The sequence below is a fragment of the Penicilliopsis zonata genome (genome assembly GCF_001890105.1).
Source record: "Penicilliopsis zonata CBS 506.65 unplaced genomic scaffold ASPZOscaffold_3, whole genome shotgun sequence".
NCBI classification, from domain to species: Eukaryota; Fungi; Ascomycota; class Eurotiomycetes; order Eurotiales; family Aspergillaceae; genus Penicilliopsis; species Penicilliopsis zonata.
Window position 1 is genome coordinate 314812 of NW_019208913.1, and position 25401 is coordinate 340212.

The 25401-nt window shown below is 49.0% G+C and overlaps 8 protein-coding genes across 8 annotated transcripts; 3 read left to right on the forward strand and 5 right to left on the reverse strand.

Annotated features, from left to right (window-relative positions):
- Positions 1 to 105: 105 nt before the first annotated feature.
- On the forward strand, positions 106 to 2543 carry ASPZODRAFT_149858 (hypothetical protein; the record flags this gene model as incomplete). Its single annotated transcript, XM_022725534.1, has 2 exons — positions 106 to 441; positions 507 to 2543. 2 exons carry the CDS (start codon positions 106 to 108, stop codon positions 2541 to 2543), a joined length of 2373 nt encoding a protein of 790 aa, XP_022583381.1.
- Positions 2544 to 2689: 146 nt separating this feature from the next.
- On the reverse strand, positions 2690 to 4345 carry ASPZODRAFT_59887 (hypothetical protein; the record flags this gene model as incomplete). Its single annotated transcript, XM_022728876.1, has 2 exons — positions 2690 to 3875; positions 3939 to 4345. 2 exons carry the CDS (start codon positions 4343 to 4345, stop codon positions 2690 to 2692), a joined length of 1593 nt encoding a protein of 530 aa, XP_022583382.1.
- A 508-nt stretch (positions 4346 to 4853) lies between these two features.
- On the forward strand, positions 4854 to 8170 carry ASPZODRAFT_129203 (hypothetical protein). The gene is made up of 4 exons (XM_022722213.1): positions 4854 to 5291; positions 5343 to 5530; positions 5592 to 6943; positions 6997 to 8170. Exons 1-4 carry the CDS (start codon positions 5012 to 5014, stop codon positions 7970 to 7972), a joined length of 2796 nt encoding a protein of 931 aa, XP_022583383.1. The 5' UTR covers positions 4854 to 5011; the 3' UTR covers positions 7973 to 8170.
- A 345-nt stretch (positions 8171 to 8515) lies between these two features.
- On the reverse strand, positions 8516 to 9113 carry ASPZODRAFT_129205 (hypothetical protein). The gene has a single exon (XM_022722214.1). The coding sequence runs from the start codon at positions 9008 to 9010 to the stop codon at positions 8696 to 8698; it is 315 nt and encodes a 104-aa protein (XP_022583384.1). The 5' UTR covers positions 9011 to 9113; the 3' UTR covers positions 8516 to 8695.
- A 1400-nt stretch (positions 9114 to 10513) lies between these two features.
- On the reverse strand, positions 10514 to 15713 carry ASPZODRAFT_111102 (hypothetical protein; the record flags this gene model as incomplete). Its single annotated transcript, XM_022721014.1, has 2 exons — positions 15510 to 15713; positions 10514 to 15407 (listed from the first exon to the last, which is right to left on the reverse strand). Coding segments are annotated over exons 1-2 (4905 nt in total), but the record flags the coding sequence as incomplete, so codon positions are not given.
- Positions 15714 to 15951: 238 nt separating this feature from the next.
- On the forward strand, positions 15952 to 17792 carry ASPZODRAFT_23163 (hypothetical protein). The gene is made up of 2 exons (XM_022727921.1): positions 15952 to 16387; positions 16474 to 17792. The coding sequence occupies exons 1-2, from the start codon at positions 16086 to 16088 to the stop codon at positions 17717 to 17719; spliced, it is 1548 nt and encodes a 515-aa protein (XP_022583386.1). The 5' UTR covers positions 15952 to 16085; the 3' UTR covers positions 17720 to 17792.
- A 1168-nt stretch (positions 17793 to 18960) lies between these two features.
- On the reverse strand, positions 18961 to 20202 carry ASPZODRAFT_23164 (hypothetical protein; the record flags this gene model as incomplete). Its single annotated transcript, XM_022727922.1, has 2 exons — positions 18961 to 19975; positions 20043 to 20202. 2 exons carry the CDS (start codon positions 20200 to 20202, stop codon positions 19311 to 19313), a joined length of 825 nt encoding a protein of 274 aa, XP_022583387.1. The 3' UTR covers positions 18961 to 19310.
- A 1315-nt stretch (positions 20203 to 21517) lies between these two features.
- On the reverse strand, positions 21518 to 23121 carry ASPZODRAFT_164479 (hypothetical protein; the record flags this gene model as incomplete). The annotated part of the gene is made up of 3 exons (XM_022726671.1): positions 21518 to 22025; positions 22104 to 22954; positions 23032 to 23121. The coding sequence occupies 3 exons, from the start codon at positions 23119 to 23121 to the stop codon at positions 21731 to 21733; spliced, it is 1236 nt and encodes a 411-aa protein (XP_022583388.1). The 3' UTR covers positions 21518 to 21730.
- Positions 23122 to 25401: the final 2280 nt, after the last annotated feature.

The window sequence follows — 25401 nt, forward strand, 5'->3', positions numbered from 1 at the left end:
CAGAAAAAAAAAAGAGTGAAGGTGAAGTGCAGCTTTGAGAGGTTCCTAGGCAGGAAGGATATAGATAGAGAAAGGGAAGCGGTTAACGCTATTATTCTGGGAAAGATGGCGGCAACAACAACCCTACGGGCTATTACTCATCGATTGACTACGACGCCTGTCCATGAGCTACCCCAGATCACGTCGTTCCTCGCAAGCTCGATCAGTGATTGCGGCGAGCTGTTTTCTACACCACCAGGTCAGAAAGGACCGAAGGGAGACTCGGACAATGCAGCTCAGATCCAGAAGTTGAAGACTCGCTTGACGAGCCTGTCGCTCGACCGTACTGTGGAGGGACGATGGACTGCAGTCGTGCTGGTGAAAGCAGCCGTGGAGGCTGGACAGTGGGAATTTCTTCGAGGCTGTGAGCCTTTGGTCCGCAACTTGATCAGTATCCTGGGAGTAAGCGTGCAATTGATATTCGACTAATACCCTGATGGCATGAGATTGACTTGTCTGCTATTAAGAAACCGGATCCCGTGTCGACGAGGAAAATGGCGGTCATCACTCTTACGCGCATCTTCCACCTCACCTATCAATATCCTACTCTCGTTCGAGAAATTACGACGCCGTCTCTGCCATCTTTCATCACAGCGACACTGAATCTCATCTCGATTAAGCCGTCTGCGGAACCGATTCGAAAATTGCGGTCTAACACCCCGTTCTTGGACATTGTCTTTCCCGCATTGATTGAGTTGGTTGGAAGACACCCAACGATCTTCCGCCCGTTCTCTGCCCAAATCCACAGCCTAGTATTGGCTGTCATTGGCGGCGCACCAGGGTCATTTCCTGGGCATGTAGTGAAGCTGGCAGAGCGATTGTTCATCTCTCTGCACAACTGTGCTCCGAAAAATACCTCGGGTGATGAATGGAAGAATGCTATCAAGGCGACCATCGCCGCGACTCATCGAGCCTCAGATTATGTGTTCAGAGCTGTGGTTGAACAATGGGAATCTGCTGACCCTGCACTGAGACAGTCTACTGCTACCCAGAACTATGGTCAGGAGGTCGGAGACTATGCTTCGGACGCTCTAGGTCTTTCAAGCTGGCACGGACTTCATGCAGGTGCTGAAAGACTGACAGGTCTTCTGCAATTACTATCTGACTTTTTCTCAACACCCACTGCATCCACTGTGTCTGTTCCATTGGGCCTTGTTCTCGATCTAACAGCTCGTCTCACTTTGGTAACTATCCCTTCTGAGGGTGCTGATACGGTGGGAACCCAGAGCAACCCGCAGGTCGGCCGGGAGGAACGAGATGCGCTCTGGGCCGAGCTGCCGCGGATTCATACTGCCGTCATGGGCCTTTTAATGAGAATAGTCGACCTGATGCAGACTAGCATCGTTCCGGTTGCGCAGACCATACTAGAACAAGCCCTGTGGGTTTTCCGCTCTGGGAAATCCAACAGAGCTATCCGCACTGCGATGTATCAATTGGTTCAATCGCTGCTGCCTTTGATCGGACCGACCATGGCAAAGCAGAACGTATCATCTTTGACGAATCTCTTCCGAGCCTGTTGCTCTGATATATTGCCGCCAGCCGAGGATGCGAACCCTTCAGCGGCTTCATCGGCGGATCCAAAAAATAAAGCGAAAGCAACCCAGGGCACGGCCAATGCAGACTCGTTCTTTCACGTCGACGCGAACAAAAACCGTCAAAGCAAGCTTACCTCGTCTTTCCCGGAGCTGCAGCTTGCAGCAACGCAACTTTTGCCTGTCATCCTTTCCTTTGTGCCCACTGAATATCTTGCACCTTCACTGCGTGCTGAGATCGACCGGACGATCATACTGGTTTCAGACAAGCCAGCTATGCTTGCTAGCGTGTTGAACCCTGTGCCAGCCATCAAGGGACGTGGGCCAGGCCCGAGCATCATTCCCTTCCTGGCGAGAGCACACTCAGCTGAAATGGACGTGGAGAGTCTGATCAGACCCAGAATGCCTGTTCTGATGTCTACCCCCGATTTGAACGGGCAGGTGACGATCGTTGAAGAGGAGGCAGAAGATGAGGATGGAGGAGAGATGGACTACGCTGGCGTGTCTGCCACTTCGGGAACGACACCCACATTTATTACGACGACCCTCAAAAGCCAATTGTCCAATATGCCAAGCGTCGCAGAGCAAAATTCACAATCTCTTGCCAAGCGAAGTCTTCCTCAAGACACTTCTGTCCAGAGCTCTGCACTACCCCAGACGACACACGTTGAGAGGAATGAGAATGTCCAAACAAAGAAAGCTCGCCATGAAACGGAAGCCCCGACTTTCGCCGCCCAAACAGTTGTCGAAAACACGCCCTCGACATCTACAACGAGTGTGGGGACTTCTCGTGCGAACCAGCAGCCAGTGGCAACCTCGGCTGTGACTACAAACATTACAACCAAGCCAGCCGTGTCAATGACCGCGGCAGCAGTTCCCAACGCTGAAGATGACAGTGACGATGAACTGCCTACGCTGAACATTGACTCTGACACGGATGACGAAGACGAAGATGTCAATATGGAAGGGTAATAAGCTGTGTGCATTACCTATATACAACATGTATCTCTAAGAGCACAAAAATGAAATTCTTTGTATACTCTTCTACCCTGAACTACACCAGCAATGCATTTGTCTATCATAGTTGCGCGGGAAAAGAAATAGAGACCCAGTAGTACTTATAAAACACGTATCTTGCCTCCCCCATCCATACGGAACCACGGTTCCCTCCAACACAGCCATCCCTCACCCTCAGCGCCGAAGCCAAGACCTCGGAGCGGACTGAAAGGCAGAGGCTCGACAAGCCAGAGTCCCCCGCGAGCAAAATCGTCCGCAATGAGCCCGCCTGTTAGCAGGAACCAGGATACGACGGAGCAGAGGTTGAATGTCCGCTGCACAGCGCGAGGCACGCCCTTTGGGAAGATAAAGGGTAGAAGGACTTGGTCGCATAAATGCTGAATCATGACTCCAGGCGCTTGCAGGAAGAAAAACAAAAACGGACCATGCAGCGGCCGCGTGCTTGCATGCTGGGTGAAGCTTCCTACCGCGTGGAGGGCACCGCTCAGCGAGAAGGCAATGAGAGCGTGCACGGAACGTCTTGTGTACGCAGGCTTTGCAATAGACGAGGGCAGCACGGACAAAAGCCAGCGGGAGGCGGAGAGGAAGCCGAAGCGGAACAGCTGATGCCACCATTGGGCCCAACAGCCTGCGAGACCTTTTTCTAGAATAGACGTGAGGAGTGGGCCGAATAACGATGAATACATCCACGGAGAATTTAGAGGAGTAGATGTCAGTCCGCGTGCAGCGCGTGGGAATGCAAGGGATAGTCCAAGGAAGATGATCGGGTTCAAGGAGGTGACGTATAAAAGGGCAAAAAAGACGCCTGTAACGCTCATGATCAGTCGATAAGAATAGACCAGAATGGGAAACGGTGCGAGAAGGTTGAACGGGAATGGCGGCACGGGAGGTCGCTCGGCCCCCCAAAAATATGCATCTCGCATCATGACAACTTTGAGGATGTCTATGGCGATGTAGGACTTGAAGAAAATAAAGAAAGCCGATTTTATTTGGGTCTTCGAATCCGGGTATCTCAGGTCTTTATGCTCAGGGGACATGTCTGAACGGTCCATACTGGATTTATCCAGTTGCATTCGAACAGCTGGCGGTAGTGGCTCTAAGGTAGAGATTCGCCAGTTCCATTCCGGCCCTCTCATATTAAAAATAAGGCCCATGATCCAATTTAGACGGTGCGAGAGGGGCTTGGGGTAAGACTGCCATACGAGGGTTTCTTGGCCCAAAGAATCCGAGTGATCGCTAACCCGGTACTTGCCATTGGGGCAACGCTGATGCAGTATACCACCGTTGCTTTGAGCACCTGCAGTATCAGACACTTTCCCTGAATACCCAGTCCCTTGATGAGCATGGAACCCCCCGTTGAGTTTGGGTTTGATTGGAATATCCACTGAGCCAGCTCTCCGCTCGATTCTCCGAAAGTCCTTCGCCGCATCATTGAACACGAGGAGCGTTGCACACCAGACAATCCACCAGGTGACAGCCAATCCCACCATATACCCTCCTGCTCCCAAAAAAGCTCGACGGTAGACAATCGTTTCCAGAGCAATTGCAAGAACCACAGCCATTCCCACAGAGCGAATCAGTCGTGAGACACCAGGTCGTTGGCATGGTATCGCCAGGGATAACAGTGGAACACAGGCGAAGATGACAAAGCTGTGTAGAAAGAAAGGCCTGAAACCCCCATTTTCGATTAATGCCTCTAGTTCATTTTGCCTGTTGACAACCAGCTCACGATAGGAGCCAGGTAAAGGATCAGTCATATGCAAAGGCGCAGACATCATAGACCGGCGAGACTAGTTTCCAAGCCCAAACCCAAGAGTCCCAGTCAGTAATATAAAGTAAAAGCTCAAGTCTTTTGTGGCAGGCAGCGGCACATGGTCTTGCACTCTAGATGGTCTATACAATTGTCGGCGCCCATCAGCTCCTCATAGTCATATCAACATGCTGAAAAAAGAGAGTGAAAGATCTTAAATAAGTGGTGAAGAAGGAAAATAAGCCTATATATAAGACAGAAAGAGAAAGCAACTCAACGCAAGGGATAGTAGTTATTGTTGAGGTCAACCAGCCGTTGTACGACATCAACGTCACAGGTTTACATTAAGAAGTCGCCTGTGTCACGCGCTTTACCTCTTCAGGTTTAGCGCCTGTGGATCACGTGGATTCGCGTCCGGCCCGTGAAGCGCTTGTCCTGAATAGTACTAGTCTTATCGCGTGTGGGCACTGACATTTTGTCCCGACTCCATGTGTTTGACTGCCATCACGAAGCATCAAAGCTTGAGTCTAGCGAGTCTAGAAGCCAGGAGTTCGTCGGAGAATTTCGAATGAAACCTTAACTCCAATCGTTGGGACGACTGGCAAACGTTGAGCTCCCCGGGAAAGAGGTCCTGCGAAGCGCCTGTGTAGTACTTCGCTTTAGTCGCTACATCATGGGCTACGCACCAAGAAAACGGACAGTCGATGTGGTGGATATTAGCAGCGATGACGAAGATTGGACTGGCCTGCAGCGTCCAGTTAAAACAAGTCGTTTAGGATCTGCTGATAACCTCAGTCGTCTCAGCAGCGGACAGCGTTTTGGCGAAGACGCGGCTTTCGTCTCACTCGCTCAGCTGCCTCAGGTGCCAGGAATCGATGAAGAAGATGCAGACGCTGCAAATGTGATCCAGAACAGTCAGAATGGCGACGAATCAATTAACACCATTCATTACGGTAGGCTCTCTTTCGGGCAGGTTCTTCGAGGTCGTACCTGACCCACGACAGGTGATCTCAACACCAAAATCGTGGGTGTTCGATACTACTCGGGACGCGCAACCTTGGGCGAGCATGTTATCGTAGTGCGAGAACCTAACAATAATTACGACCGTAACGCAATCCGTGTTCTCAATGTTATGAATGGACAGATTGGCCATATTCCGAGGACCATGGCCGCCAAGTTGGCTCCGTATATGGTATGCACATCCTATCTTCAAGTGCGATAAAGTTAATGAAATTTGACTTTTTCTGGATCAGGATTCCAAGTCTCTCGTAATTGAGGGAATCTTAACGAGTACTATCGGCCACTACGAATGTAGCGTCGTTCTTAAACTCTACGGGACTGCTGACCCTATACAACGCACGCAACTTAAACAAAAGATGCAAAAAGACCGGCTGCCTGTCTCACGGCTAGTGCAGGCCGAAAGAGATGAACGTAGTCGGGAGAAACAGCGCGAACAGGCCCGCAAAGACGCTTTGAAACGAGCTCGCTCGCTTGCTAAGGGAAAGGGACAGCAATGGGACAATCAAGACAGCGCCATGTTTTCCAATCTCTCAACTCTTGAAGGAGGCATCGGAATCGAAAACCTTGAAGATCTTATTGACCAGAGCAGCGACTTCAATCCTCGGGAGATTGGAAAGGTGGTTGAGAATTTTGGACAGAGCGAATCCGAACTTGCGAACATGCCCATGGCAGATAATCCAGATGGTCTCGTCACCCAACTCTTGCCCTACCAGCGCCAGGGACTCGCTTGGATGCTGTCCAAGGAATCTCCTAGCCTTCCCTCTCCTGGTTCTTCAGAAGTCGTGCAGCTCTGGAAGAGGGATAAAAATGTCTACACAAACATCGCAACAAACTTTTCCACCACACAAGCGCCCATGCTCGCGAGTGGCGGTATCCTTGCTGATGACATGGGCTTGGGCAAGACAATCCAGATTATATCTCTCATCTTGGCCAACTCGAAACCGAAATCTGCTGCTTCATCCAAAACTACCTTGATCGTCTCCCCTGTCGGTGTGATGAGCAACTGGAAGGACCAGATTCGTGACCATACAAATCCGGAGACTGCACCTCGCGTGTTAATCTATCATGGCCCTGGAAAGAAGGAGGCATCTCATCTCAGCGACTACGATGTAGTCATCACAAGCTATGGCGCTCTGGCCATGGATTATGACCCCATCGCAAAGAAACAACCAGGGAATGGTATCTTCTCTCTTCAATGGCGTCGTGTGGTTTTGGATGAGGGACATACCATTCGGAACCAACGATCCAAAGGTGCTCTTGCAGCATGCAATCTTCGGGCAGATTCACGCTGGACATTAACCGGCACTCCAATTGTCAATTCTCTGAAAGACCTCTATTCCCAAGTACGGTTTCTGAAACTCTCTGGTGGCTTGTCGGATTTCGCAGTTTTCAATACCGTGTTAATCCGTCCTTTGACATATAACGAGGCCAGCGCTCGTTTACTGCTTCAAGCCCTCATGGGAACAATTTGCCTTCGACGACGTAAAGATATGAACTTCGTCAATTTGCGTCTGCCGCCAATGACTTCTCGAATTCTTCGCGTCAAATTTCACCCTCACGAACAAGAGAAATATGAAATGTTTCAGTATGTGAAATTCCCCAGTATTGACTTGATTAGAAAGCTGATGAACCATACAGAAACGAAGCAAAGGGTGTTTTCTTGGATTACCAATCTGGGAGTAAAACCGGAAGTGCTACCTATTCACATCTTCTTGAGGTTATTCTTCGATTGCGACAGGTCTGCAATCACTGGGCGCTGTGCAAAAACCGCATCGACAAGCTTACTGCTCTACTAGAAGAGCACAAGGTCGTTCAACTGACCCCGGAAAATGTCAAAGCGCTCCAGGATATGCTGCAGCTCAGAATCGAGAGCCAGGAAGTGTGTCCGATCTGCTTGGATATCCTCGAACAACCAGTGATAACTGCGTGTGCGCACGCCTTTTGCCGCGGCTGCATCGAGCAGGTGATTGAGAGACAGCACAAGTGCCCTCTTTGCCGCGCCGAGCTCGAAGATGCATCGACACTGGTCTCGCCCTCCAATGAACTGGGCGAAGATTCCAACGAAGTGGTCGTCAGTCCAGACCAGCCAAGCAGCAAAATTGAAGCTCTAGTCAAGATTCTGACTGCCCACGGTCAAGCGTCCGGGACGAAAACAGTTGTTTTCAGTCAGTGGACATCTTTTCTCGACCTGATCGAGCCTCATCTCCATCAGCACGGGATCGGATTCGCGCGCATCGACGGCAAGATGAACTCGACGAAACGAGATAATTCAACCCACGCCTTCTCAAACGATCCTGATTGCAAAGTCCTCCTTGCGAGCCTCAGTGTCTGCAGCGTGGGCCTCAACCTTGTTGCTGCGAACCAGGCGATTTTGGCGGACAGTTGGTGGGCCCCTGCGATCGAAGACCAAGCTGTCGACCGTGTCTATCGACTCGGACAGAAGCGCGAGACGACTGTCTGGAGACTTGTGATGGAGGACAGTATTGAGGACCGTGTCCTTGAAGTCCAAGATACAAAGCGCAAGTTGATGCTAGAGGCTTTCCGTGAGAAGGCAGCTAAAAAGGTCGAGGATAGAGCCACCCGAGTTGCTGATCTGGGAAAACTCCTCCGCTAGAAGGTCTTTCATTCCCGTCTTTCTTTCTCTGGTTGTTTCCTAATTATTTTCTATTGGTTTCGGTCTTTTTTTTCTATCTGTCAATCCTTGGATTTGTTTCCTTTTTCCATCACCACGTTCTCTATATATTTTTTTTTATTTTTCCTGGTAATTAGTATAGATGCTAAAGCACATAAAAACAGAATACTATACCACCATCTAAGGAAACAGAATCTCCTCCCTAACAACCCAGCTGGATTCGAATTGCTCTATGTATACAAGGCGAGAACACGAATCTCATACATAATGTCATTGACTCATTCACTCATTAATCATGATTGCTATTGTACAAACTGTGTCATTTAAGGTGCTGTGCTTTAAAATCAAATGTGTAATCAGAAGGGGAGAAAGGAAACAAAGAAAACAATAACTTCAGGGGGAATCACTCATACAGATCAAGGAATAAAGAAGGTACAGGTAAAAAAGAAGAAAAGAAAAATGAGAACTTTCTATCAGATCACTCTGTAGAGGGCAGACACCAGGTCAACCAATCAAGAGTCTAGATGGAAAAAGCTCAATGAAAAAAAAGTTCTGATCAAAAAAAAAAAAGAAAAGAAACAAATGAAGGAGAGATTCATAGTGGACTCTGTAAAAGAATCGCATGTAACTTTCCTTAATATGATCATAAAAGGGAAAGAGATGCTTGATCTGGTTCCATCCGCTGCCAGAGTGGACTGGATAACACTACTGCTGCTTGCAGGAAGGTTTCTTTTCGTGTGTGGAAGATGTGGTGGTGGATGATCCCTGCTCGGTTGCTGTTTCCTGCTGCGAGATTTGCACAGAGTCCACAGAGTCCACAGAGTCCACAGGGAGATTGATGTTCGCAGTTGTCTCGGACGAAGCAGAGAGTCGGCGACTATCCCCCACTTGGAGCTGGGTTGGCGATTCAAGAGAAGTCGCAGCCATGGGTGGCTCGTGGGATTGCAAGGCGCTCTCCGCAGTCGACAGGATTACGGCTTGCTCGGATTCAACAGTAGAAGAACTGTTTCCCCGTGACATGTTGGAGAACGATGGGACGCCATGACTGTCGTTTGAGAGTGACCGTGCCAATGTTGTAGGCGCGTGGGACACTGGTGTCATGGAAAATGTGGTAGCTGATCTGCTATTCTGTGGTTCTGATCTCAGGAACTGTGTAGACATGGCAGAGTTCAAGGTTTCTTTGGTACTCCCAGAGGGGGACGGAGATTCATTCCCATCATTTGATGCTGGCCTCCATCCTCTCGGAGCACGAATCACGGGTGCATTTGGTTCATTGTGATGCAGGTTGTTTCCTGGAACGGGTTTCTCCATGAGTTTCTGGTCAGGCAATTGTTGAGATGATGGGCGACTCATGGCTGGGCTGTTGGTGCTAGTAGGAGCCCCAGATTGTGGCAACGATGGGCGACTCATGACCGGGCTGTTGGTGCTAGTAGGAGCCCCAGATTGTAGCAACGATGGGCGACTCATGGCCGGGCTGTTGGTGCTAGTAGGAGCCCCAGATTGTGGCAACGATGGGCGACTCATGGCCGGGCTGTAGATGCTAGTCGGAGCCCCGGACTGCGGCAACGATTGAGGATTCATAGCTGACCTGTAGATGTCATTCAAAGCCGCGTACTGTAGCAAAAATGATTGTATCATAGCCGGGCTGTAGGTGCCAGTCGTATCCCCGGATTGCGGCAACGATTGGGGATTCATAGCTGGCCTATAGACGCTAACCGGAGCCCCAGATTGTGGCAACGATTGGGGATTCATAGCTGGCATATAGACGCTAGTAGGAGCCCCAGGTTGTGGCAACGATGGGCGACTCATGGCCGGGCTGTAGGTGCTAGTAGGAGCCCCGGATTGCGGCAATGATTGGGGATTCATAGCTGGGTTTTGGATGCCAGTCGAAGCCCCGGGTTGTGGCAATGTTGGGAGAGTTATGGAAGGGCCGTAGATTGTAGGCGAACCCTCGTATTCTGAGGGCTTCAGGGCCTTGCGAGTCACGGGTGGAGTGATAAGGACATCTGGAGTGGAAGGGATACGTGGAGGTGAGCGTCCCGACAACATTCTTGCCAGGCAGGTTATGATCCTAGAATCAATGACTTCCGGAAATGAAGGAACGTCATCCCTCAAGGGAGAGAATCCATAAGACGGTGGATAATCGATACTCCTCAATTCCCATTGGTCTCTGAGAAGGTAAAGACGTGCATTTTCGCGACTGAAGCTTGGAAAACGACTAACCAAATTCCCAGAGTTCCGCGGATATTCCGAAACCAGAATTGATGCGTAGGGGTGAACCACATAGGCGTTAAGGTAAGCAATATCCACCATGCGCAGAGGGAAATTGCATGCTGTCCCATTGAAGAGACACCGTACATTACGATACCTTGTTTCATAGTCATCATCATCCTGTAACCTTGAAACAAAACTGATACACCATTTGAGTGCAATCCATGGGTAACAGCACCCAACTGAAGCCAGTCTTAAATACTGGGGTGAATATTGGATATTTGGAGGAATAGATGTGGGAGTCATAGATGTGCGAGGAATAGATGTGGGAGCCATAGATGTGGGAGGAACAGTCGCCGTAGTTGTCGAATTCTGCTTGTCAACAGACCCAAAAGGAACAGGATTGCGCCGTTTGAGCTCATCGTCGACTTCCCTTTGCACGGCTTGGGTCTCCTCCTCGGTGAGCATGTCGTTGTCTTCCTGCTTGAAAGTCTCGGTAAGTTCGATCTTCCGAATCTTGTCTTTCAGAGGACCGCTGAGGATTTTATCAAGAACTTCCGGATCTTTGCCCATGTATTCTGACAAATCATGCTGTTCGACATCGGTGACATATGCGAGATATTCACGGTTGGTTTTCATGGCATGACGCTCTGGATTTTTTTGGTCCACCACGCGATAAGCCAGTTGAGTTTTGAAAATGGCTTTGTTATGAACCTTCGTTTCAAACGTCCCTCCGGCAAGAAAACGGTAGACAAACACAGGCCGCTTCTGCCCTAGACGATAGGCTCGTCCTACAGCCTGTTCCTCCCATGTAGGGTTGAAACCAAAGTCAAAAATTACTACCCTATTCGCACCAGGGATGTTCAGTCCGAGACCTCCTGCCCGTGTCGAAATCAGAAAAATGCGCTGCTCAGATTGGGCCTCGTTGAACCCCTTGGTAGCAAGTTGTCGGGCATGGGGCGGTGTCTTCCCGTCCAGACGACAATATGCCCAGCCTGAAGCTTTGAGGAGACATTCGAGAAAATCCAAGGTTGGGATGCTGTGTGAAAAGATCAGCATCTTGTCACCGACACGGATAGTCTCGGCAATGATCTGCTTCAGAATTTCGACCCTGTTCGACAGTTCAGGGGCTTTGGTATCGGATAGATCGCCAAAAATCTTCCGTTGCATTTCCATCAATAATGGCCAAACACGTTCCCGCTGTTTGGGTTCTTCGGAAGAATCCGAGCTATCTTCACCCTCCGAGATGTTTCCCTGCTCCCTTGCGATCCGAAGTAACTTGTCCCACAGACAGGATGGATGATTGCAGCATAGGGATAAGTTTGCAAGCCATGCCCAAATGGTCGTAGCAGATGCATCTTGATTCTCATTCACAGAAGTGAGGTAGTTGTTATATGCTTCCTTCTGTATTTCTGTCAAGGGTACTGTTATCACAAATTCGACTTTTGGTGGAAGGCTGCCTTGGAGAACAGAGATATCTGCACGACTGATTTTCGGGCCAAGAATGGTTTTGATGACCTGGAGCTTTCGGAGACTCAACCTCTTCTCTTGTGCCGTGCTGTCCATATAGAGGCCTTCTTCGATGGGCTCAACGTATCCGGCTCGGAACTCCCGGGCAGTTCCCAGATACCCCGGCGCAATCCAGTCAACCATCCGGTAATAATCCATGAGGTTGTTCGCCAGTGGCGACCCGGTCAGAGCGATGCGGCTTTTGGAAAGAAGCTTACTCACAGCCACAGAGAGTGAAGATGCAGGGTTCTTAATCTTGTGTGCTTCGTCGGCGACGATGATTTTGGGGTCATCAAGCAGAGAGGCGCTCACATCTTTATCCGGATGGTTTGCCCAGGTCCGAAACATCTCGTAGCCCATGATCAAGACGCCCCCCTCATCGGCCCAGTCGAAAATCTCTTGGATGCGAGTGTCCTTCTTGTCTATCGTCTTGATTTTGCGAATCGGGCCCAGAATTCCATGGAGCTCTGGAGGAGTCCACTTGATAAATTCCTCGTACCAGTTTTCGATCAGGGAAGGGGGACACAAGATAAGTGTTTTTGACTTCCGTAGGCTCTCTGGGACCTGCTCGCGAATTTCCTCTGAATCCGATGAAGCTGCAAGAGCGATCGTAATGAGTAACGAAATGACTTGCATAGTTTTGCCGAGGCCCATTGTGTGTGCGAGCAGACAACCTTGCTGTTTCGTGTCTTGTATCAGCTCTCGCCACATGAATTGGATGCCCTGAAGTTGATGTGGTTTGATCCATTGTCCGAGAGAAGGATGCAGATAGATTATTGGATCTCCGAAGGTAACGGCCTGTTGAGCAGGATCATGACCAGAATTCCCACTGCCCTCCATTCTTTTGAGCAACAGTTCCCGTTTACGATTCTGCTCGACCATTCGAAGTTGTGCAAGCAGCTGATCGTTCTTGACTTCCTTCCTTTGTTCGACCTTTTGCTTCCGCCCTTTACGCGAAGTGCCTTTCAAGCCCTCCGTGTTCAAATGCTCGGGGGCGAAATCATCTTCTTCCTTCAGGACGCGCTGAGCTTCCCTCTCATCAACCCACTTTTGGTAGTTTTCCAGGCTCCTGAAGAGCTCGTTGGAAAAGGCCTCAAATCCCTGGTCTTGGCTGGGAGCATTGGTAGGAGCACCGGGAGCAAGATTGTCGAGAGCGTCATTGAGAGCATTCCGCAAGTAATTTTTGGGGATTTCACTTTCGGATAGACGAGTGCAATTAACCCATGAAATATACAGATACGCTGTCCGAAGTATTACTTGGAAATTGGGTTCTCCAATCTCCTCGTCTTGTGTGTTTTGAGACATCATGTTCACTAGGGCTCTGGTCACCAAGGCCTTCAGTTTGCTGGTTTCGTAAGACGGAATCACCTCGATAAGTCTGGTACGATTATCATCGGGTAAAGTGCTGATGAGCTTCATGAGGAGTCTCTGTCGATCTTGGCGCTGCTCCAAAGACTCCCAGGGAATGCGCATAATGCTTGTCAAAGGATCATCAGGGAGAATCTTCTGGGCCTCTTCACCTGACATGGGATCTCCGACAGTAGCCTGATTTTCGAGGTCAGGCGCCTGAGACATGTTCACATCCTGCATCTCATTTGTTGGGGGGGTGTGGACTGAAAGATCCACAGAGTATTGAGCCGGGGAGTCCGCGGTTAGATCAACAACTGGCCGGGTTACTGTCTGGTCTGCGTCAGGCATCAAAGCATCTCCATCAGGGGACGGGGCATCCAGGAAAGCCGTTTGTGCGACTGGATTCTGCCTATTGTTCATAGCAGAAGAAGGAGCAGTATTGGGACCGCCCTCGCTGGTTGTTGACATGATAATATCTTGGTCCTGGGTCATCTCGACGTCCTGGCCCCCGGCATGATGGGCGGTTTCCATAGAGTCGGGCCAAGAAGATTCCTCGAGAGCAGTATCGTCGATAAAATCATCGAATTCACCCCGGCCATTGTCAGAATCTGAATCTAGCGACTCTTCGTCCGGTTGCACCCGCCTGGGTCGCTTCACAGATTTCGCTTTAGGGGGAACAACAGGTTTGGGGGGACAGATGGAGTTTTCTAAAAGAGAAAGACGCCATTTCTGCGACTGGATGTCAAAGATCGTTTGATCCATACTTTGGCATGAAAATCGTAGCTCGGCGATATTCGTGTATTGGTTTCCATGAAGGGCCTTGTCATACTTCATCAGACGCTTTCGCAAAAAGGCAATGTCGTTGTTGATGTCCTTGATATGAACACCCTTTGTATTGTTAGCTCTTGACTGTGTCCAGAGCCTCCAAGCTGTGGATTCTTCCTTTGGCAGTTGGCGAAGGCGCCACTTTTCTTCCATTTGCTTGATATACTCCGCAATGGTGGACGTGATTTGGTCGGATGTCAGAAGCTTTTGGGACTGCGGCGTCTGCCGTTGCTCGGTTTGGTATTCTTGCCATGTTTCATCGTCATAGTCTACTTCGGACCCTGAGTCGCCATAAGGCGGATAGGACTTGGCCTCACTTTCGGTATGCGGATAACGTTCAAGAATGGCCCAAAGTGGATCCGAAGGCTCCAGGTCGACAACTTCAAATTCTTTGCCATGTAAAGGCTGGTCCCGTAGCTGTGGCCATCTCTGGGTGTCTTCCTGGCTGACCGCAACTTTCCCTTGCTTATCGCTAAACAGGGTAAAGTATCTCGTCTCATTTGGGGCCACATTGGAACGTTTGTAGGGGACTACAGCCACCTGATCGTCATTGAGAAGGACAGGTGCATGGTTGTAGAAGTATTTCAGAGATGTGTTCACGAACTTGCGTTGACCATCCGGAACTCTAGCGCCGACCATGGCAAATGAGTGCTCCTCTTCCTTATTGGGGTTGACTGGGTAGAACAGCTGGGAGGCACTCAGCTTATTCGGTCCCAGATACCAGTTTTTATTGTCAGCAGCACCAAGGACAAGCATATCGCTAGGTGGCTTCAGAGACTCTAGGGAGCTAAGGTCTAGTCTTCGACGCTTTTTTCCCGATTCGTCCAGCACTTGTTGTTCCTGGGTACGAAACTTGGGGCGCTGGGCAAGAATTTCTACAGGACCTTCGACTTGAGACTTGGGGGAAGGGCCCTGGAAATGGATGGTGGGGGTAACAGCCTCGCTACTCGAGTTGGGTTCGTCCTCTTGTGTCTTTGGATCTTCAAATGAAACACTTTTCTGTCGAGGAAGGGGCCTAGAAACAGCATCCGTACAAACATTGCTTACAGAATAGGGCCGCGTCTCTGGATTAGAGAGAGAAACAGGGTTCTGTGGCAGGGAATACTGCATTGCTCCAAAGTGAATGGTTCCTGTGCCAGGGTGGGTTGAGGGGATGGGATTGCCAGGCAAATGAGCTGTAGGGTAAGCCGAGGGGTCATCCTCCAGGCGGGACTTTGCAATCAGGCTATCCATGTATTTTTTGGAGCGTCGCTGAAGATACCGGACAGCCATCAGGACACCGCTCCGATGGCCAAGCAACTTCAGCCCCAGGTCATCACGAAGGGTTCCATTAGTCACATCATGGAGAAGGACCTCGCCTGTTATCTGGTTCTCCCGCAGGGTGACCGCAAAAGTGAGAGGGTTAGGACGTGGGGTGGCAGATAAGGACTGAGACCAGGGCGTGTGATTTGGGTCACAAAGAAACTTGACGACCTCTTCGACAGTCCAGTCGAGAGGGTCTTTCAGTTCGGCGGCCATCCTGCTATTCGGCGCCCAGGTTGTCAGCCAGCTTTTTCTCATCGCCAAGCCCAGATTTACGGAGCGTCAAGGGCATGGAAGAGCTAAATAAATATATGCAGCTTACCTCAGGAGCATAGATGACCTCAAACAAAGTTGTGAAAATGTAGTCTCTTAACCCAGAGTCATAATTTGTGTGTTCTTAAGCGAGAGAGCGATTAGGATGCGCGTGAGGGTGGAAGAGGATAAAGAGATCAGCACAACACGGTTGATGAGGTCTTTTACTAAGAGGAAATAGAGAAATAAAGAGATAGGAGTAAAGGATAGCAGTAGAGATACAATAGATATCAAGTTTAAGGCTTGAAACCAGCAAATGATTCAGTATCTTGCTAAAAGAGAGAGAGGGTAGCGTGTAGAAGCTCACAACTCAAGCCTGTCTAATAATTTATTTGGGTGATCTTTACTGCCAGTTCTATTAGGCGGTCTAAAGCACGGTGTCTTATCAGTGCGGCGCTTATCAGGGCGATAACAACAGCTGGGGATGATTAATAATAGGTGTTTAGAGGGGCAGGAGGCTGGCTCATCGACCCTCGATTCACTACGCATTTCTGTGCTGCTTCCCTTGAAGTCCTCCACTTCGTTGAACCGTGGGGAAAATTGAATACTGATCAAGGCGGTTAGGTGAATACGATCCATCTCGGCCATGGCTACACCAGTTTACTCCAGCTATCCACCTTCCCTGAGCCCCGCGCAGGAGAAATTCCTGGTCTCGACGGTGAAAGACTGGGCCATTCAGAACGGCCTGGTTGTGCGGCCTTCGCCGTTGGTTGTTCCTGAGGGTGTGAACTCGAAGGGCGTGCTGGCAACGAATGCTCCGGTGACCTTGTTTCCGAGCCCGTTCCCTAGGGCGTGCTTCGAGGAGGCCCTGGCTTTGCAGACCGTGTACAATGAGCTGTATGCCAATATTTCGTGCGACGAGGAGTGGCTATGCAAGATCATGGAAGAGTAAGTGCATGTGGTAGCTGCAATGGCTTCTCTCTGGTCTCGGAGGGTGTCTTTTCGTAACCCTACTAATAGCTTCTGTCCACCAGTCTGATCGATGTTGATGACTTTATGTCGAACCTCTGGAAAGTACATCTTGCAGTGAAGAAGGAAGGCTATGTCCAGCCATTGTCGCTTGGTCTTTTCCGCTCTGACTACATGGCTCATACCCCGTCAACAGCCTCCAGCTCGTCTTTGAAGCAGGTAGAGTTCAACACGATATCATCCTCCTTTGGTGGTCTATCAGTCGGCGTTTCATCTCTTCACAGAGAGCTTCTTTCGTCTCCCTCGGGTTTGCCCACGAGCTTCCCCGCGCATCCCTTGTTTGACAATAACTTGCCTCCAGAGAACACCGCAGTGGTGACCTTGTCCGGAGGACTAGCCGCTGCACACGCGGCCTATGGATCGTCGAAATCGTCCCCGGCTCTGCCATTGTGCATCATCTTCATTGTCCAGCAAGGCGAACGAAACATCTTTGACCAATTGGCTCTGTCCAGGCAGCTTACGCAAGTTCATAAGATCCCGGTTTTCCGCGTGACCACCAATGAGATCTTGGATGTCACGTCGATATCGGATTCGAATCCTAACCGACCTCTTCTCTACACTCCCCCTCAGTCTCGCGACACACCATTTGAGGTGACAACGGTGTATCTCCGCGCGTTTTATGACCCTGGAGATTATACGTCTGCGCGCGACTGGGAGGCAAGGACGCTCTTGGAACGCTCAGCTGCCATCAAATGCCCGACAGTCCTCAACCAACTCTCGGGTTGCAAGAAGGTTCAGCAGGTTCTCGCGGAACCCTCGGGACCGGACCACCTGTCCAGTTTTCTCAAGGGAGCGGACCCGAGCGTCATTGCCAGGCTGCGTAATACATTTGCGCCCCAGTATGACTTGACTTCCAATGGCCAAGGAAGAGAGTTTGCCCTCAACCCCACAACTGCCGAGAACCACGTCCTGAAGCCACAGCGAGAGGGCGGGGGTAACAATATCTACAAGTCTGCTATCCCTGAATTCCTGCGCTCTCTCCCCGAGACCGAATGGAAGCGATGGGTCCTGATGGAGCTAATCCAGCCTCCGCCTCGCGCCCGGAACATCGCTCTGCGAAGCGACGGCGAGGTGATTCTCGGCGACGTCATCTCTGAGCTGGGTGTTTATGGGACCATTCTTTGGGACCAGGGAGGCAAGATCCTGCACAACGATCAGGGAGGCTATCTGCTGAGAACGAAGGGCAAGGATGTCAATGAGGGAGGAGTCGCGGCTGGATTCTCCAGTCTCGACAGCGTCTTGTTGTTCTAGATTAGACTGAGTAATTGTTATAGAAGTGTGTGTATACAATTCAATCCTGTTGTAATATTCGTCTTGGTCGTGGCACTGGCAAGTCACTGAACCAGTATGCTAGGTTAATATATAATTTGACCAATGAACATAAGATCAACTTTTATTTCTGGATTTCATCCCTAGGGGCTTTCTATATAAATCAAATATACAAATCAAATATAAATTAATATATATACAGTTTCAATTTAAAATATCTAGTCCCACTCTATGTAGTACATATCTAGAGCTCTGACTCGTTGATCAATGATTTGTAGCATCGCGAGGACAGGCAACATTGACAGGCTACAGCAGCGATATACAGCAGTTGCGAAGGAGATGACAAAACCTCTATTTTATTTTGTTTTATTTCCTTTCTTTTTCTTATTCATTCTTTATTTACTTATTTATTTATTATTTATTCATTCTATTTATTTATTTTTTCCCCCTCCTATCTTCGACTCGCGGATATGTGATAGCGCTGACTTGATGTAAATTGTTCCGAGCATCCATGAAAATTGTTGAAATTGATGAAATAGACCACAACGCGAATGAAATTGCTAATGAACACATTGAAATTAGTGACATCTTATTGAGTGCTTTCAATTTCTGGATGAAATTTCACGAAAGCAGTTGAAATAGAGAATGAAATGGGTTGAAATAGGATGAAATATCCCTATCTTCAATGAAATTAGATGTAAACCAATGAAATTTGATGAAATACCTAATGAATCAGGTTTAAATATGCTGGAACTAAGTAGAATGGACCTTTTTCCCTCTGAAATGGGCCGAATATTGAATGAAATAGGTTGAAACGTAGGTGAAATATGTTGAAATATGTTGAAATCCGCTGAAACTAGTCAAAGACAAATGAAAATCGACATGATTCAAGAATAGTGTGATTAGAAACCGGCTAGACAGTTTGATTACAGTTGAAACCATCTGAACTGAGTTGAAATTGCTTGATATCATTAAATGGTTGAAAGTAGTGAAATATCCTGAAATGCAGCGAAATCCATGAAATCTGTTGAAATAAGTTGAAATTCGACAACTTCAGCAGAGCACTAGAGCAATATATCAATTTAAGGCCGAAATGAATCAGAAATCATATTTCATGTACGCTTCATGAAGTGTCAAGATGAACTGTGCTCGTCGTCCCTTCGATTAAACCCTGTAGATCACACTTGCTTGGCGCCAACTTTATCTCGACGACAACTATCTAGGATCTAGGAGCAGGAACACCGTCAGCGACTAAGAACAGGAGTGCAGCATGAAAAAGAGGAGAATAAACTTAGAAGAATAACAAGTCATAATTGAGAAGGGAGAAGCAAAGGATAACAAATATGGACAATGATCTTGAAAGTCGAGAAACAGGTACTTTGGAACGCCTCGAAGGGAAAAGACAACAAAAGCATTGACATGAAATAATAATTAAATCCACTGCTCATTGGTATCAATTGCATGATTCCACCCCGTTGAGAGCAGGCCAGAAACCACCACAATAACTCCAAGAAAAGAAAGACCAGAGAAGCAAAAAAAGAAGAACGACGACAAGGTCGACGGCCACCCACGCCTAGAATGGCCAGACACCCGGGGAGAGCGGATTGGAGCTGGGGTCCAGCAGGGAGTAGCTGGGGTCGATGTCCAGGAAGAAATGTGCATCCAGGTCGCTGGACGAAGGCTTGATCCGGAGATCACTAATTGATTGCTCCCTGAGGATCATCGTCCCATCGGTAGGATGGTATTGCCAGGAGAAGGGCGACGGAAGGCTGGCGAGGCCTTCAAAATCCGTGTCCTCGCTCGCCGTCTCCTCGCCATCGATGGGAGACTGGAGATTGCTGAGCCTGTCGTCGCTGCCTGGTCTCCTGGGCACCCTGCCTCCCGCTTCGCCCAGCTCCAGGTTGACGAGACCCGGGGTCATCCCGCGGGTCAAATTGAGCCGGAGATTGATGCCAAGCTCCTCCATCTTCCGCGCGAGCCGGGCTTTCATTGCCGTGGTCTTTCTGTGGCTCGAGCCCCAGGCCACCATGTCGAGAGCGGCGCGGAAACGCCCGTTGCGCTGCTGCAAGGTGTCAACATCCTGACGGAACTCAGCATGCATCCTTGCCCGGACATCGCTGAGTTTGATGCGATGGTCAAGTCCCGCAGGAATCTCCCTTGGATCGGGCTCGTCATCAGAGGGACGCGCTCCGTCTTTCTTGGATTGTTGCCCTCGAAGACGTGGGCGGCGAGCCGATCCTGTTTCCCAAATCACAGGTCAGACCTGACATGAAATATATTGATAAAATAGCATTCAAGAACTTACCACCAGCTTTAAGCGGGCGATCACGCTTTAACTGTGACGCTGGTTCCCACTCCGAATCAGACCCCTCGCTCGATCCCGGGGTAGAAGAGTCTTCTCTAGCCCTTCTGGCCTTCCCCTGGCTGCTGTACTTTGTTTTCATTCTGTTTTGGATCCGAGCCATTTTGAAGGACTTGTCTGTTATCCGTACCAATTAGCAAGGTGGTTTTCATCCACATGGGGGTCGTATAGCAACGTACTTTTGGTAGATGAATTGGTGTCTAGTCGAGCACCAATATCAGAAATACGATACTTTAGAACGGAAAGGAGTGCTCTTGCAACGGCAGAGCTAAGAGAGGAGTATTAAAAGAAGAGAAATATGCTCGAGGATGACTGCTCGACGAGGGGGAATCGAAAAGAGACGGTTAAAAGAGAAGCTCGGAGAGACGACACAGGGGCACTCGGAAAGAGATCAATATTAGACAGAAGAAGTGCTTACTGCTTTGATAGCGATCATTAAAGCTTGGAGGGAACCACTCACTGCTGTCTTGAGGGGAGGAAGAGGAGAGTTCCCTCCATGTCGACGATCTGGGAGAATTTATACTGCCCCATTTTCTGTTTTATCAGAGGCTGGTATTGTTTGTTATTGAATATTTTCAATATGAGATGGAGCAGTTGAATAAAGGTGATGCTCGGTTCATCTCCCACTCTACCCTGTCGAGGGACGGGCGTATAACTTCCTATTCATGAGCCTGAGACCAACCCGAGATATTTATATCCTCCCACGTGCGTATATTGTATGAGAGTTGAATAGGTTTATCATATTCATCAAGTATTTATCCTGCAGCGTACTCCTCGTCGTGGGTCCTATTGTTGTCACTCTTGTCTTGAATGGGCAACGCTCATGCAGTCCTTCAGTTCACACCAAGCACCGCGTATTGAGACAAGTTAAGACAATGAATAAGCTTTAAAGTAGGCTATATTTATGCCACTTACTCATAGTTTCGATATTTTGAGGTGCTGAAGGGTTGTGACTTGGTGGACGTGTTCCCGGAGGGTGATTAGGTAGGCATATAGGTGGTCGGTGGTGATATGAAGGGCAAAAAGTCTCTGACAGGACTCAATATTAATGAAGGATGAGAAGAAAAGCAATATGAAAGAATGACAGAAGGTGATGCAGTGAACACCAGGCAGAATTTTCAAATGACGAGACTTGAGAAGGCTTTACGTTGGTTGCTTGGGAGTTCAGGTGGGCTCCCTAGAGTCAGATTGCTGTCAGTTTGCTTACCAGATATCTGTGCTAAAAGACAGATGTACCGCCTATCTAGCAGCTTAAATCTCGTTTGGTGTAGTTGATACGAGACTGATTTACATCCAGAGCTGTAGAAGGGATAGTAAATCCCCAGGATCCAAAAGCTATGTTGAGACTTGACTAGATATCGACTTTCTGGATTGCTTTCCGTGGAACACACTGTGAATTATTTATGATAAAAAATCCTCTACAGTGAAGCAAAGACGCAAACCAAATCCCTATGTTTGAATGGCAATGACAACAACTATCTGATGCTCCAGTCTTCACCCCCCTAGCTCCTTGGGTTCAAGATGACCAAACCAAATATCAAAAGAGCAAAAGCAACACACATGAAGCTGGGCAAAAAAAGGAAAAAGAAAATTTGCAGCCCATGCTCGAGTCTGCACACGTGAAGAGTCTCTTAAGAATCAAGCACAATCTTCCAAATATCAGATGGTCTGGGGGTCCGAGGCTTGGGAGGAACGGCCTTGCTCACGGCCGTAATGTCAAAGTCCCGCGCAATGTACTCTTCATAGGAGATATGGTTGGATTCAAGGTACTCCTCAAGAGTAGTCTCGTGCTCGCTCTGTTCGTCTTCGTCGTCTGGGGAAAAGCCGCTGGCAGGTGCTCCAGGGTGATATGCAAGCTCCCAGTCTTCGTCTCCATAGTTGTAGGTTAGGGAGTTCTCGTCGTTGGTTGAAGAGGCAGTATCTCCACTAGATTAAGGGCAACAGTAAACGTTAGTCTTGACAAATGTAACCAGGAATTCATTTACTGGGTTGATCTATTCTTACCTCTCTGACTCGTTCACTGAGGAGCCGAGCAAAGTTCCTGATCTGGGGGAAGTGATATCGTTTGAAGGACGAGGAGTCGGCGAACCATCCCTGGTCAAGGGCTGGCGTGGAGCCTCGCCGGCGTCCGTGTCGCCTGAATCATCGCACCCAAGGCGCACGGTGTCGAGACCAAAGAAGGTAGTGTCCGATACGGGGATGGGAATGCGTCCTCCGGCTTCACCCTGAGACGGGTCGATCAGGCCAGGAGTGAGGCCTCTGGTGGTGTTCAGCGCCGGTTCGATACCTGCCTCTCTGAGTCTTAGACTGATCTCAGAGGTGGTTTTAATGGGACCCCAGCAGGCAACATGAAATGTGTCCCGAAAGAACTTGCGGCGTCTTTCCAGCTGCTCGACGCTGATGTTGTATTTGGGGTCAATCCGCTCCAATATATCCTTGACAGTGAGGCGGCGATCCAGTCGCAGCCACGCCTCCATTCTCCAACCTTCGACCCGGGATGAGATCTGACGCGGCAGAACCGCGAATTCTCGAACGGGCTTGCCAAAGATTTCAAAGGAAGCTATCTTGATAGACTTCCTACTTTTAGCATGCTGTGAGGTGGGTTTCAGGACATAGAGAATGTCTGGAAGTGAATTAACACTCCAGTGCATCTGTTCTGCATGAATAGAGGTGCGATCATCTCGATCAGGCCAGATAATTTTCTTTACCTGGGGTATTTCTATCTTATCTTGATCACCCTCCTCCTTAATAGCGATGAGATCTTTCATCATAGAAGATCTAAGCCGGGGTACAGGGCTCCCAGCCTCAGTTACCCTAGTTGAGCTCCTGGTTCTCACGGGGGACGCGCTGGTATTCTAGAAACCGAAGTGTCAGTAAGAGCCCAAGCGAGCCCAGAAGAGAAGGAAACTGATGGAAAACAGAAAATACACACTTCAGAGTCCTGGTTCTCCAAAGAGTTGCAGGCTGGTCTGGGGGTCTCGTCAATGCTACCACGCTCTGGAATCTGACGTACGGGTGTCATTTTGAACCTCTCTCAAAGGTGGGAGGTAAGAGGAGAAGAAAAAAAGACATTGTGGGCAGAGGCCTGCTGCTATAATGGCTTTGTCGATTCTGGTCCATCTTAATCGATTGCGTTCCCGTTTTTTGTGCAGGCCGAGGTGGGTAGTATGGAGTCTTTCTCTCCTGGATATCAGCAACACTTTACTACTATCTATGAGTAAATAGAAAGCTCTCTATATCTTTTGAGTCAAGAGAGCAAGTCTTTATCAAACTGTTATTATGTATTTGACAGTATAATTGTGCGAGAGATCCAGAGATTCTTGCCTAGAAAGATACCTTACCTTCTAGCTCGGCCTTACCCTCTCCCAAGGGAATGGGTATACCCATCCCCTTCAACAGCTCACCTTGACACGGATTCAATCATTAGATAGTTTCACCCTGGCCAATCATCTATCAGACGCAAATCAAGCATCTTCCCTGCCTGTCGCTTCCCCTGCATCCCTGTCGATGCTGTGTCTCTGATGCGTAATTTACAGCCTCCAGTCAACCGCATAGAACAGCGTGCTCGCGTTACAGTACTTTACCTCGAGCATTACATATAGTACGTTTGGAAGAGATCGATCATGGATTATGTGTGTTCGTGGTGCATGGCAGTCTTGTCAGATCTGTCTTCAGGGATCACCTTGTGCGTAGCGAAGAAGATTTCTAGAACTCCCTGAGAGTAGGCTTTCCTGGTTGGTGACCCCATATGGTGTATAATACCCCTGGTCTTTTGATTCGACTCCTGGACTATTGTCCCCTGGGATGATTTGGTCTTGAAATTCGGTTTGTTGCCAGTTGTCTGGGTTTTATATATGTAAGGGTTACTCCCTAAGCCTTCTCCATGGATCTGAGCAATGGAATGGATTGAATCATTGATTATTATTTTCTAAGCCGCAGGTTTGTTTATCTAAAGTCAGGTTATAACCTATAACTATTTTTTAATAAAAATCTGATAATAATGTTTCCTCCTGGCCAGGCTCTTCTCCCAGAAGACAGGAACATCAGGTTTATTCTTGATTAATGAGCTTGAACAGGACCTGACTGAGAGATAGATTTTTATAGTCATGTCCAACGCCTTATTTATTAGATATGCAACTCTCATTGTGGACTCGTCAGGTCTCGCACAAAACTGTCAAAAAGAAGAGGCCGACATGGTCTAGGCTCTAGCCCAGTGGCTAGAGCCTAGAGGATTCTCCGATAAATTTTGTAGCCCTGGTAGGTTGATAGCCCGATAACCTGATAGCCTGATAGTCACTGCTATTGTCTAGGATAGTTATCCTTAATCCCTGCGGGGGCGTCTCACTGCGTCAAGAGTATGCCATATGCGGCACTCCTCGGCAGTTACCCCGGAAAAAAACCCAGGATGATCCATGTGACATCTCCAGATCAGATGTTTATTGTCGAGAGTTCATTCGGCGTGGGTGTGGAAGATGCTGGGTTGGCTCTGCAAGTCGTCAATTCGCTGTCTAAGACCAAACCAGACTCACCTCTAGGGATGCATTCCGAGCGAGACAGAAGACAGACTAATGGCAACCTTGGCTGAGAGTAAGTCGACCATATTTTTTTTTGTCAGGATATGCTCAAGCAGAGCTATGACATAAATCTCCCGGATAGTAGTTAGAGTGGGAAAAAAAATGAAGAACAAAAGTTCTCACGGGCAACAGGTCAGATGACGGTCACATGCCCGCGAACGGCCTTCCTGTCCTTGTGATGTTTCATCCCGACCGCCACGAGAAAAACGCCACGACCAGCAACTGACTTGACATGACGACGGTCGAATGATAGCGTGTGCCAGGATTACTGTCAAGCCAGATGTCGAACCAATCGAGCCTCAGTTGTCATGTTGCATCGGACGATCGAAAGACACAGTCAAAGCGATACGAGGGGAGGAGAGAGGGTGTGTGCGTTCCGCTGTCTCCCGTACTTGATACGACCAAGGTGTGTTATTATCTATTACTAGTTATACGAGACGAGACACAGTGATCGACCGGCTTTACCCCGAATTTGGCTTGACCGATCCCGAGACTCTAACGCAGTTGCAGGCGCTGCTTCTTCTCGGCATACCCAGAGTTACAGGCTAGCCCGACAATGCCACAAGGATAGACCGGTTTGGCTGGCGCCTCGCGGCAGAGGCGTCCAAAGAATTACTGCTTAGCAGAGAGGTGGCTTTACCTGAGCGCGTCGGGCGTATCATCCGGGCGTTGCCGACTTCCCATTCAGCAGTCTATTGAGAGCGACGCCAGAGCGGGGTCCCCGGACT

Excerpts from the sequence above, each read along its gene's own strand:
- ASPZODRAFT_23163 (XM_022727921.1), top strand. The coding sequence starts at position 16,086 with ATGGCTACACCAGTTTACTCCAGCTATCCACCTTCCCTGAGCCCCGCG. Across the intron at positions 16,388-16,473 it reads CTATGCAAGATCATGGAAGA|TCTGATCGATGTTGATGACT; the intron begins GTAAGTGCATGT and ends TCTGTCCACCAG.
- ASPZODRAFT_129205 (XM_022722214.1), bottom strand. The coding sequence starts at position 9,010 with ATGTCACGGGGAAACAGTTCTTCTACTGTTGAATCCGAGCAAGCCGTA.
- ASPZODRAFT_129203 (XM_022722213.1), top strand. The coding sequence starts at position 5,012 with ATGGGCTACGCACCAAGAAAACGGACAGTCGATGTGGTGGATATTAGC. Across the intron at positions 5,531-5,591 it reads CCAAGTTGGCTCCGTATATG|GATTCCAAGTCTCTCGTAAT; the intron begins GTATGCACATCC and ends TTTCTGGATCAG. Across the intron at positions 6,944-6,996 it reads GAGAAATATGAAATGTTTCA|AAACGAAGCAAAGGGTGTTT; the intron begins GTATGTGAAATT and ends TGAACCATACAG.